This window comes from Prunus avium, chromosome 8, assembly GCF_965620075.1.
Source record: "Prunus avium chromosome 8, drPruAviu1.hap1.1, whole genome shotgun sequence".
Classification (NCBI taxonomy): Eukaryota; Viridiplantae; Streptophyta; class Magnoliopsida; order Rosales; family Rosaceae; genus Prunus; species Prunus avium.
The window spans coordinates 32288396-32301483 of NC_142291.1; the positions used below are offsets into that span (position 1 = coordinate 32288396).

Sequence of the window (13088 nt, forward strand, 5' to 3'; positions counted from 1 at the left end):
TTTGTCTCCACCAGTATCCAAAATCTAGGGAGGTTTGTTGATTTAAACTGGTCTGCAGTAAATAGCGGCTAACAAACTATCTGTTTTTCATTTGACACATCGGATTTTCTTTAGTGAGAAAGATGTGTTTTTTTTTCTTTTTCTTCGGAACAAAAGAGGAGGAAAACTTCAAACTGTTCTGTGTGGAGTAACTGCTAACCACCACCGGAAAAAGTGTTGCATTTGAATTAGTAATTCATAACATGTGTAAAATTTGGAAAATGGTCTACGTTGTTATTCGAGAATATAATTTTTTTTAATCAATAAAGAATATGGAGATTCGAACTTGAGACATATTTCATCGTTGGAAAAAAGTATCATTTGATTAAGAACTGGTAAGAAATGCATTTATCACTTCAAATTTTCCCACCACACCACACACACGAAGAGTCTATGAGGTAATTTCAAAAGTGATTTCTGGAGTGCCAAAATTATCACCTTAAGGAATGCTTGAATAACTACCGCCACTCAACAACATAATTAAAATGTTCTACCTTGAAGAAAAGATTGGAAATATCAAATTATACCATCACAAAAGCTACAAATAGCGTCAAAACTTGTAGTTTCAATAGTTGAAAGCATTTATTCTTACTTTCCCGTTCCATAGGGGTTCTATGTTCCAAATAAAAGTTACTCCGTAGCACAACAAAATTGAAATTTTGTAAGTTACCAATGCCTAAGTAAAACGAACAATAAAAAACTTTTGGAAATTTCATTGAGTCACTTGATCTAGCCTTATAAGAATAACCATTGCAAAGTCCTAAATCAATCTCGATCGAAACAAGTTGACACATTCAACGTAGCCATATGCTTCAATCAGCGATTGAATCCGTCTTCTTTTCCCTCTTAATTTTTTCTCACACAGGCACATACAGACGTGGACACAGCTTGTAGCATGCAAGAATAATTAAACATAATATGATTTTCTATTTTGAGAAACTTTTATTCATAGTTTAAGAATCAGTTGACAAGTTTTCAAATAATTTGATTGAGAATAAGTCTTCCAAATTTTTTTTGAGACACATTTAGCGATAGATTTAAAAAAAGAGCTAAATATAGCATCATGATACATGTTTCAAAGTCGGAAAAGAAGTATCACTAGACTAAGAGATTTTTACTTTCATACCTAATTATTTAAGAATAAATTGTTATAAGAGAAAGATTAACTTGATTTAAAATAGATTTTTTATATTTCAAAAAGAGAGAGAGAGAGAGAGAGAGAGAGAGAAAATAATAGATTAACTAGAATAAAGAGACTATTCTCATTTTCTGAACAAATCAACACGGTTTCTTTGTTCGAAAGGAAAAGGAATATCCTTTTGCATTGGTCATTCAATCATTTTCAGAGCTTTTATTTTATTTTTCACAATTGTTTTATTTTATTTTCTACATACTTAAGTATTAGGTGTGTTGGTCACCAAAAAGAAAAAGAAAAAAAAAAATATATATATATATATATATATATTATGTGTGCTTAATCCTCAGCTAAGGCCGCAAGAAAAATGATCAACTGTTGAAGCTGGGTTGCTGATTGAAACTTTGGGTGTATTTAGAAACTCCCTATGCACACCCACATACAACTTGAAGAATTGATAAATCAAGACCATGGACTACTAGGTAATTCAAGCCCCACTGACGAGGCTCATGAAGCTACAAATTATACTTTTTATTCAAATTTGATACGTAGAATTGAATTGGATTGAATTTTTTATTAAATTTAAAGTAAATTTACGCTCCAAAATATTATTCTGTTCGGAGTAAAAACATTCACAAACAATTGGAAAATGAGAGGAAATATTGTGGGTCGACCTATTTAGTGTGAGTTGAAAAAAGAGTTAAAAAATATATATCATCAGCCTTCATACCTAATTACTTAATAATGAATTGTTTTAATAGTTTTATCATCTACTTGGTTTTGAAAAAGAAAAGAAGACTAAATGAGAGGTTGAAGCCTTGAAGGTAAGAAAGGATGGGTACTCATATCATTTTCTGAACAAATCAACTCGGTTTCTTGGCTTGAAAGCCAAAGAAGTATCTTTTTGCATTGGACAGTCAATCATTTTCAGATTTTTTAAATTAATTTTTCCTTTTGTGTGTGTGGTGTGGGTTATTTCTAAGCAATTTTTCTTTGTGCACTTCTATTTGCACAAGCCCACAAAAAAAAATATATATACATCACATTGTGCTTCTTGTCTGGGCCTAAGCATGGGTGTACTGATTTAAACTTTGAGTGTATTTAGATGCTCACTAAAACAAAACTTCCACTCAAAACCTAATTTATATATATTTTTTCCTTCCATCCACATCAAGTATGAAAGTAACTTTCTCGACATGATATAACCCAGTGAAAAAAAGCCATTGATTTGCAGACTAGTGGTCTTATGTTCGAATCTCTATGGCACTGTGTGTGTGAGAAGCTCTATTCCTCCTTGTAGTTAGACTACCACTTGTGTTTTAAAAAAAAGTATGAAAGTAAGTTTAGCTATGTGTCTATATATCATGCACTTGGCAAAATCCAATGACTTTATGACTAGATTAAATTAAAGTCCTAACCCAAATTGCCAATATCAAAGCTTGTGATACTAAACAAAGACAAATGTGGCATTTCTTGGTACCCGAAGAATGTTCTGAGCTTCTTCTTTAAGAGGGTTGGTAATTAACTTGGATTATTGTTCACCAAACATAAACCCAACTTTGGGAAAAGGAAGAGCATTAGGGTTGGTGCACCTTCTTGTTTGACTGTAGTTCTTTACTTGCTCTCCATCCATCCATCCATACACAAAAATCTAACCAATGAGAATTGAGAAATTCCAAGAGTAGAACAAGTTTTGGACAAAATAAACAAACATTTGCAGGTTTGAAAAAAGGGTTAAGCCACTTTTGCAGTCCTCACAGAAAGAGTACTGCCCCTTTTTTTCAGTCCTTAAATGGGGACGGTTTCTTTGGCAAGCCAACCACCATTTTTTATCTCATCAACTCGATAATGTCTCAAAAATATTTATATATGCACAAAATAATACCCAAAATTGGCAAAAATCAATGTGTTCCTTGTGTAAAATTTCTTGGTTATTGACTGTGTTGGGTGACTTGGGTGAACAAAATAATACCAAAAAAATTGACTAAATTTCAAAAAAATGGCAAAAAACCAAAAGTTAATGGCTAATGACTCTGTTTATGAGAAAATTAAGAACTGGTTAATTACTGGATTATACAAGAGGAACATGGTTTTTTTTTTTTTTTGGTGGTAAAAGTCCAATATTCTTTTTGACCTGATCAGAGGATATGATAGGCTGCTGCTGCTGCAAAGTCTGCAACCTGCAGCTCGTCTGTCACTGAGATATGGTTTTGGTTTTGCTCTGTAGGGCTCTTAGTCTCAGCTGCCAAAACCACATAAAATTAGAAAAAATTCAAGTTCTTGCTCTTGAAGCAAAAACTAGTACAACTTCTGTAATTCAGGCTTGTTATGTCCACAACAGAAAAATTAATCATGAGAATCTTGAAAATATTTTCTGGAAAATCAAATATCCTTTTAATAATATTACATAGTAGGGGCATTATAGGAGTACAACATACGAGGTTCAATTCAAATGTTCGTGGAACAAAAAAAGCACTTGGTTTTATCAAAAAACGTGTGAGGCTTAGTTATGTTGTGTCAATTTTGCTCTTTACCAAAAAATAATGCTACATGCATGTATTTCATAGATATGATAACAGTTGTCTCTGTAAATTGTAATTTTGTGCACACATACAAAGTTGCAAGAGTTTTGATGTTGGCTCGAGTCTCTATTATCCTTTCTTTTATACAAGAAAATTTTGAGAGAGGTTAATCGAACATAAGACTTCAGATGCACAAATAATCATTCTTAAATCCTTGAATTATAAGATAATTGGACAACATGAGTGTCTAAATATTATAAATATATATTTTGGACAAGGAAATGCTTAAAAAATGAGTGCTAATATTTATTTTACACCACATTTACTTACCACAACTTTAATAAAGGTGCCACTTATATTGATGTTGATAGGATAAATATGAGTCAAATCCATGTTTTTAGAGAGGTACAAAGTAATTTTAGAGTAAAACCTGATAGAAGACATTGTTGAATTGAAAGAAATGTAATTGGTGATAAATTTAATTTTTGATGGAATTAAGTCATAACGCATCTGCCTAATCCCGCACTCTCTCCGGTTAGTGAATATAAAAGACTCACATCGACGAAATCGTACCCCTTCAACCCCTCAACTCATGTCACACTTTTAGACAAGAGAGACAACACACCCCACCGCAGAGTAACATTACATACAGAAGTTGAAGAAAGCATAGAGACTCTGCGTCTGAGAGCGTGAGCTCCATTAGCCTTTTGCTTTCTCTCCAACAATGGCTGGAGGAGGTGGAGCACAAAAGGTGGATGAGTTCCAACCACACCCTATCAAGGACCAACTTCCCGGCGTCGACTTCTGTGTCACATCTTCTCCTCCATGGCGTAGCTCTCTCTCTCTCTCTCTCTCTCTCTCTCTCTCTCTAATACACGCACACACAGAGCATTACCCTGTTTCCATTACATTACCTTACATGGATTAATAGGATAAAGTTTCCGTTTTTGTTTCTGGGTCAAAAATCAGTGTGTAAATATATGTATCATTTTGGTTATGGTACTTGTAAATATTCTCGGTTTCTGGGTAATGTCAGTTTTGTTTGGTTACCAAGAAAAAAAGGGATTGTAAGAAAAGAAAATGGTTTGCAAAGACTAGTCTCTGAGGATATTGATAAAGTTGAAACCTCTGCTAACATGGTACTTTTCTCTCATCTCTAAATAGTGAATACAGAAATCCCATCAACTTTCTCGTCTCTTTGTGTTTTGGTGTTTTATCTTGAGTCCTTAAATTTTGTGATTCTACCTCTTCCAAGTTCCACCCCTCTCTCTCTTTCTCGTTTTCCTGCATCTTCCTGCAAACATATCAGAGCATTCCATTTGGAAATGTTCTGTTCCTTTTTTAAGACTCCCATGTATTTTATATTGTGTTTTCTGTTTTCTCTTACTCCCTAAGTTTTGTTTGGCTACCAAGAAAAAGGGATTGTAAGAAAAGAAAATGGTTTCCAAAGACAAATCTTTGTGAGAAAAGAAAATCAAAGGAAGTTCGGAATTGGATAAAGTCTAATCCTTTACTAATACAATACTTTTTCTCATCTCCGAATGGTAAATACACAATAATCCAATGAATTTTCTCTTCGCTTTGTGTTTCAGTGTTTTCTCTTGAGTCTTTTACGTTTCATGATTCTACCTCTTTCAAGTATCACCCCTCTCTGCCTTTCTTGTTTTTCTGCATTTTCCGGCAAACCAATCAGAGCATTAAAGTAATTCCATTTTGGCCTACGTTCTATTCCTTTGATTAGGCTCCCCTGTATGTTAACACTTGTTTTCTGTTTTCTCTCTCTAAAATTTTATTCTCTTCCCTCTAAAAGTATTATATCTTGTTATACTATTTACTAAAATTTGTTTGATTGGTTGCAGCTGAAGCCATACTTTTGGGATTTCAGCATTTCTTGGTAATGCTTGGGACCACTGTGATCATTCCAACCATACTCGTCCCTCTAATGGGTGGTGGCGATGTAAGACCTCTTTCAAAAGAAAAATCTTACCTTTTTGTTTCCCATTTGTGATTCATGCTTGCATGGTCTTTCTAACAGTAATTGCTCTACCTTTATGTTAATAGGTGGAGAAGGCTGAGGTGATAGAAACTTTGCTCTTTGTTGCGGGTATTAACACACTCTTGCAGACTGTGTTTGGGACTAGGCTTCCTGTTGTGATAGGGGGTTCTTATGCCTTCATCATCCCTGCTGTCTCCATTGCTTTATCCAGGAGGTTCAGTGTATATATAGACCCCCACCAGGTTTGTCTGATCCAATTTGTCATTTTCCTTTCTCCTATTTTCAGCACTCTATTGGACTCTAGGGCAGAATTTATGGATGGTAAGGAAAGGGTTTACATGGAAAGGATTACCATGTACTCTTTCTTTCTTTCATGTTTGATGACTTATAAAGGGAGCCTGATGGATTTGATATCCTGTATTTTTTAGTTCATTTGTACTTATGGTCTTTCTTATGGGTTGTGAATGCTTTGTTAGAGGTTTAAACAAACCATGAGAGCAATACAAGGAGCAGTCATAGTTGCATCTTTCTTCCAGATGATTCTTGGCTTTCTGGGGTTTGTGAGAATTTTTGGGAGGTAGGTTTGTGACACTAAAGCTATTAGAATCTGATGATGTGCTTATTAGTTATTACTGTGTGTAAGAAATAACTTGATTATTGATGTGGCTTGATGCAGGTTTCTTAGCCCTCTCTCTGCAGTTCCTCTTGTGACGCTTACTGGACTTGGGTTCTTTGTATTTGGTTTCCCTCAGGTAACCATGCTGAACCCTTCATTGCCCTATTGCTCGTTGCAAATGATTGGTATATATGAAACTGCTTCTATTTTCCCTCATGCACACCATGAGTTCTGATTCATGTTAAGTCAACAAATCTGATATGTTGGGGTAAAAATTAACATGGATTATATTCCAAAGGATTGTGCCTATGTGAAAGCCTGGTGTAAGCCACCAAATTGACAGGGCCCATCGGAGGTATGAGTCAGTTAGTGTTCCTTGAACTTGCATAGGAATAAAGAAATGTTCTGAAACATTGTTATACATTAATAATAAATGAGCTCTGGTTGATTTTTATTTAGATATCACTGTAGGTGGTTGAGAATAGTTTTGCAAAACTTTTAAACTTTTAATCTCAAAGACTCTTTTTAGTTTCTCTTTCAACTACATGGAGGTATTGCTTTGTTTGGATCATCACATCCTTTCTTCCTGCTTGATGGTTGCAGCTGGCAAACTGTGTTGAAGTTGGACTACCAGCATTGATTATACTGGTTTTTCTGTCGCAGGTAGGCAGAATCCTCAACTATCATTTTCTTGCAGTCATCTTCAATTTAATTATCAATTTCTCAAGTTATATTGTTTTATAGAATGTAAATCCTGCATATCTACTCTGATTAATTCTCTTCTAATATTTAACCTTTGTTACTGCAGTACACGATGAAGTTAAAACTGCCTATATTTCACCGATTTGCAGTACTATTTTCTGTTGCAATTGTATGGGTATATGCAGAAATTTTGACTGCAGCTGGTGCATACGATAAAAGATCTCCTATAACTCAAAGAAGTTGCCGCACTGATCGTTCTGGGCTTGTTAGCTCTGCTCGTTGGTAAGCTTAAAGTTCTAACTTAAAGTCCTGTTTTGAGTAATCGTAGGATCTTATTACTTTTTCTGTTTGGGAATAAAAGCAAAAACTGAAGTCTGATTATCATAGGTCATTTACTCAGGCTCCATAAACAATTCCCCCCACTCCTATTTAGTTTCATGTTCCAGAAGTTTAGTCCTGCATTGTCAAAACTCTTGTATCATTGTAACACAGTTATATAAATATTTTTCTTAATTTAGAGAGATGAACAATAGTATGACATTGAATAATGTTTCTTTTTTTCACCATATGTAGGATAAGGGTTCCCTATCCATTTCAATGGGGGCGTCCTGATTTTAATGCTGGGGATGCTTTTTCAATGATGGCTGCAGCTTTTGTTGCCATTGTTGAGGTAAACACTTATGAAGTTCATTCTTGTTTTCTTTATTGAATTTCCTATTCTACTTTTGATACATCAAGATTACAATTATGCATACAGATGTTCATTTTACATAGTATATATACATAAAGTAGACCAGACATCTTTGTTAAGATGTCTTTAGGAAACTTTTGTTGGTATGCCTTCACATATGGTTTTCTTGACATTGTAACAAAGAATAAAATATAAATTAAATGTACTTGTGATTTGTAAGGATGCATTTTGTAATTTTCTCATCTTATGCTAATGCTATCTTTTTATTTGAAATATGATTCTCTATGAAAGGTTTGCAAAATGAATACACAGTACTTTCATTTGCCCTGACATATCCCTTCTCCCTTTCATTTGGGGCAGTCAACCGGTACGTTTATTGCGGCATCAAGATATGGGAGTGCCACCCCTCTACCACCTTCTGTTCTCGGCAGAGGTATTGGCTGGCTGGTAGGAAGTGGTCCTATGAATTGTCATGTTAATCACAACTTTATAGTAAGATTGTAGACACTTTGTAATTGTTAGTTCTGCGACACTTATTTGGTCTTGTAAAAATTTCAGGGCATAAACACTTTTCTGGATGGCATATTTGGCACATTAACTGGCTCCACAGCATCAGTGTAAATATTTAACTTATGAAGTTATGACATCCTTTGTTGTGGAATTCTGGGATAAGGACAAATGCTTCTCTGGCTCAAATATTGCTAGAATGTCACATTACCTTTACCAATTTTTTTTTATCACTGGGCATATAAAAAGGATGAACAAAGTGCAAAGATGTTGATTTATACGAAATCTGGAGATTGCTTTATGCGATTGTTGGATAAGATTGTCTGGATATAATCCTGTAGAACAGTACATTAGTCACAGTTCTCGATCCACATTACAAGGGCCCATAGTTTTGTGCATTGAGTGCGTGGGTGCCCCAGTTGTAGGCTTTTAGCTCACTGCATTTTCTAGTGAAAATATATCTGAAGATGAAATAATTGTTAACTGAGAGAGAAAAAGAAGAAAGAAACTATATTTGCCATATTGTGTAAACATGCGATCTAATGATCTTACCCTGTTTTTCTAGTGAAAATGCAGGTCTTTTGGGATTAACGCATATTGGAAGTCGGAGAGTGATTCAAATATCGGCAGGCTTTATGCTCTTCTTCTCTGTATTAGGTTCGGTGTTCCGTTTAGCAATCTAAATCTTGAATATTCTATATTTTTGCTGGGCTAACTGTTTATCTAATTTGGATACTAAATTTCTCAATAAGGATATAAACTAAGTGAGTGCAAGCAGGAGCTTAGCATCTTATTGACTTTGTTTACATTATGTGGCCTAAGGTGTCATTAATTATGTCATTCACAGGAAAATTTGGGGCTGTTCTTGCTTCTATACCATTACCTATTGTGGCGGCTTTGTATTGTGTCCTCTACGCCTATGTTGGTACGCATTTCATTCCTATATCATAACTATGAATATGTATTATTGACTTTTTTAAAAAAGTTTATGTGAACATACTATGAATAATTCTCAGTTTATTGTCTATGCTTGGTCACATATAACCTGTAGATTTGAAATTTTGATGATTTGTACTGTTTGGTGTGCAGCTTCTGCTGGTCTTGGTTTGCTCCAGTTCTGCAACCTAAACAGCTATAGGTCAAAGTTCATTGTTGGCTTTGCTCTCTTCATGGGTCTTTCTGTGCCCCAATACTTTAACGAATACCTCGCAACTTCTGGTCATGGTCCTGTTCACACTGGTTCTACTTGGGTGAGTAGTTGAATTGAAATTTATCTTCAAAGATTCACTGTTGTCTTACAGAAAACTCTGTGCTAACACCCGAATGCTATTTATTTACTCTTGCAGTTCAACAATATAGTGCAAGTAATTTTTTCATCCCCAGCAACAGTGGCAATTATAATTGCTTTCTTCTTGGACTCAACTGTCAGTCGCCGACACGGCTCAACTCGGAGAGATAGTGGCAGGCACTGGTGGGAAAAGTTCAGGAATTTTGGCTCAGATACTAGGAGTGAAGAGTTCTACTCATTGCCATACAACCTTAATAGGCATTTCCCTTCAGTTTGATGCTAAGCATCCTTTCACTCCATCCAATACTTTTCATTAATGAACAGCTCAAATAGAGGAAACTAAGGAAGAGCGTCTTGTGTTTTGTTGTCAAGTTGACAGAAGGGAAAAAAAAAGGGATATGTATAGGAGCAATTTGGAATGGGAAACCATCTTGGTAATTGAATACACACTGAGCTTGTAATTATGTTCTTATAGCTGAAAACTTGGTATTACATTTGTAATGGAGCTTGGAAACCCTCTAATTACTGATTTTTCAAGAATTTGATATGTTGTGAAGAGAACAACTTTATATTGGAATTGTTGCTGGCATTCTGTCACAAACAAAAGACTAGTTCACTTTTGGGGTTTGGCTTTATTCTCTGTGGTATTAAAGGATCTGTCAATCTGATGTCTTTGCCTTGTTCTGGTGTAAATGTTTATCTTATATCTTAATGGAAATGGATTTGCTTATATGGGGTTACCTTATCCTAATTCCTTAGGGTTTAAGGTACACAATACAATATGAATATTGATTATAAATAGATAAGTAGATTAACATATAAACCCCTAGGGAATTAGGATAAGGTTACCTAAATAAGCAGGCAGAAAGTATTGGTTGTGGGGTTCAGAATTGTATTTCTGCATTGGCATTACTGGAGCCACATCAAAAGTTGGGTTTGGGAATGGACTTAAAACAAAGAACTGTACCTAGGAATCAAAGTAGAATCCAGGTAACCAATTGAGAACAAAATCCAAACCCAAAGCTAGCTGGCTGTAGTACTTTGGTATCTAAAAAGAACCAGCAAAAATTACATACCAGTAAATAAATGATTTCAAATTCTATTTCAACCTAACCAAAAAAAAAAAAAAAGTCAAATTCCACACTGCTGGGGTTAAGTGGGATCCAAAGTCACAAGGCCTCTGTTGTGTCACTTCCTTGTTTTTTTTTTGTCTGCACTCTGCTCTATTGTGTTGCTGTCAAATGAAGCACAGTCCAACTTGGACATCTTCCATATCATTCACAGTGCACATTGCTTACATTGGAAGTGACAATGCTTGTGAATGTGAGTAAATCACGTAAATGAAAACTTCAACTCAACTTGTTTTTTTTTCATTCAACTATCGTCTCATTTATAATATTTGAATTAAAAATATCCTTGCATAAAGTAAAAAATCGGTGTCACTAAACCAAATGATCATGTATGTAACTAGCACCAGAACTAGGTTCGGGCCTTAACACAACTAGTATAGTATGAGATGAGTAAGAAGAGGGGTAAATCTTTCAAATTTTCATATAAACAGAGAACTCATAATTTTTTAGGTCAATGGTAGTTTTTATTTTATTTTATCAAAGAACAACTTCATTAGATGATCTTGAACAATATAAACTATGATATCAACATGACATCCAAAGAATCAAGCTCACGAGAGCAACATGACTAACACGCTAAAAAGCAAAACTAGAGCGGGATAAAAGCCGCATTAACAACTACTAGCCCACATCATTACAATTAAAGTGCACACAAAAAATGTGTCATAGGTCATATTCAAGATTGGCTACAAGAAGAATGAATTTTTTATTATTTAATTTTTATAAAACAACCCATCTCCACCCCATCCTATCATTTTGGCATTTTGATACCACAAGATATCCATATGCATAATATGACCATTCGACCATCATTTTCAAGTTACATTAAGCTGATGCAGACTCGGGGGAACAAAAAACATATAAGCTGTCATTTTAAATAACGACGGTGCACCTCTGATATTTTTGAGCCATTGTTGAAGAATTAAATATCTAACTTACCTTGCCCCAACTTTTGGTTTGTCTCCTCCACCTACCCCCCCTCCTCTCACCAATTGAGCTAAAACCCTAGAACACGTTTCAACTTTTGGAGTGACCATGATGTTTTTAGTTTTAAAATTTTGCTTAAAACAGGCAATGCTACAGCTTGATCTATTTCTGTACACATGAAATGTCTTATAATGTAAAGCTAGGGGTGAAGAGAAAGGTTAAGACTAAGATAAGTCATGGTTCCAATCTCATCCCAATGTACAAGAAAGAGATGTCTTATAATGTATGCCACATTTTATTTGATTAACTACGAAAATCTTCGCGACCCTCTCTCTAATTGCACAAGATAAGTTTTGAATATGTATAATCACCGTGTAAAATAGACACACGAAGGTTTAGACCGAAACCGTGAAAGTTTACAGCTCGTCATATGCTAGTTATTTTACCACTCAACTACCCGTGGGGGTAATAGATGTATGCAATTTTTTTTTGGGAAAAATTAAATGTATGCGACATAAAATTCAGAATGTAGTGGCCATCATGCCCAATCTGCTTTCAATGTGGCGTCAATTGAGGCTTGAAAAATAAAAAAATAAAAAAATTCTTCTGGTTGACATTTCTTAGCATGGTTTTTATTGACATGATTTTGACTAGGAGTGGGCCTATTGGGCTACTCTCTACTCGACGAACATCACGGGTGGTGGTTTCCGACTAGTGTTCAAATGGTGGTACGTTGCGCTGCTAAATCCTATTTTGCACCCAATAATTTAACTTTGTTCAAAGACATAATAAGGAACTAAAAAACAAAATTTCCTCCAGGAGGATGCCACCTATTGTACCGAACCTTGCAGCTGTCCCGTGGAAAGTTCTTTCCATTGAATGAAAAAATAACGAGAGAGAAATAAATCTATCTGTATGTCAAATCAAATCCATTTTAACGTTTTTCTATATTTTAATTTTGCACATATTAAAATTCATTAAAATCTCAATTGAATTCATCGGTTATTATAATTTAGCTTAGAACCAAGTAGAATCATGATAAGTTGCGAAAAATTCTGTTGAATTACTTCGGGTTTAATAGGTTTTCACACCCTATAATCAGCATTCAGTTCATGTAAGTTGGGTTTCGAAATTAGCACGCAATAATTTTGGATTGAATTGAATTGGATTGGATTGGTTGGTTTAATAGGTTTGGATTGAATTTTACGCACACTTAGAACATAGGGTCTACTGGTGAGTGCTGTTTATGAATTGTTTTCATCAGCATTTGTTTTGTTGGAAACACGTTTTAACCAAATGAAATGAGGAATGCTAGCGGCCTTATCTTTGTTTTCGCAATCTACTGAAATGATTATCCTATACTAGAGGTAAACATATAGAACATATGTTTTTCTCTACAATGTTGTATAATCATACCGCAAATGCAAGATGAGATAGAAGATACCGCAATGAAATAGAAGATACCAAACATTTTCATTCAAAACGCATAGCAGCAAGTGCAAACCTTTCATTCATTCTCTACTACGTCTTGTCCT

The 13088-nt window shown here is 34.8% G+C and overlaps 1 protein-coding gene across 1 annotated transcript; it reads left to right on the top strand.

Moving 5' to 3' along the window:
- The first annotated feature begins 4202 nt into the window (after positions 1–4202).
- Positions 4203–10131, top strand: LOC110763677 (Xanthine/uracil permease family protein). Its single transcript, XM_021966512.2, has 14 exons — positions 4203–4526; positions 5556–5653; positions 5758–5934; positions 6169–6269; positions 6369–6444; positions 6912–6971; positions 7117–7292; positions 7584–7680; positions 8062–8148; positions 8260–8318; positions 8774–8865; positions 9056–9133; positions 9298–9458; positions 9555–10131. Exons 1-14 carry the CDS (start codon positions 4421–4423, stop codon positions 9771–9773), a joined length of 1587 nt encoding a protein of 528 aa, XP_021822204.1. The 5' UTR covers positions 4203–4420; the 3' UTR covers positions 9774–10131.
- Positions 10132–13088: the final 2957 nt, after the last annotated feature.

What these genes read in the sequence shown, in the direction of transcription:
- LOC110763677 (XM_021966512.2), top strand. Translation starts at nt 4,421, where the DNA reads ATGGCTGGAGGAGGTGGAGCACAAAAGGTGGATGAGTTCCAACCACAC. An exon ending in TATATATAGACCCCCACCAG is followed by an intron (nt 5,935 to 6,168) that starts GTTTGTCTGATC and finishes ATGCTTTGTTAG; the next exon opens with AGGTTTAAACAAACCATGAG. An exon ending in TTGTATTTGGTTTCCCTCAG is followed by an intron (nt 6,445 to 6,911) that starts GTAACCATGCTG and finishes TGATGGTTGCAG; the next exon opens with CTGGCAAACTGTGTTGAAGT.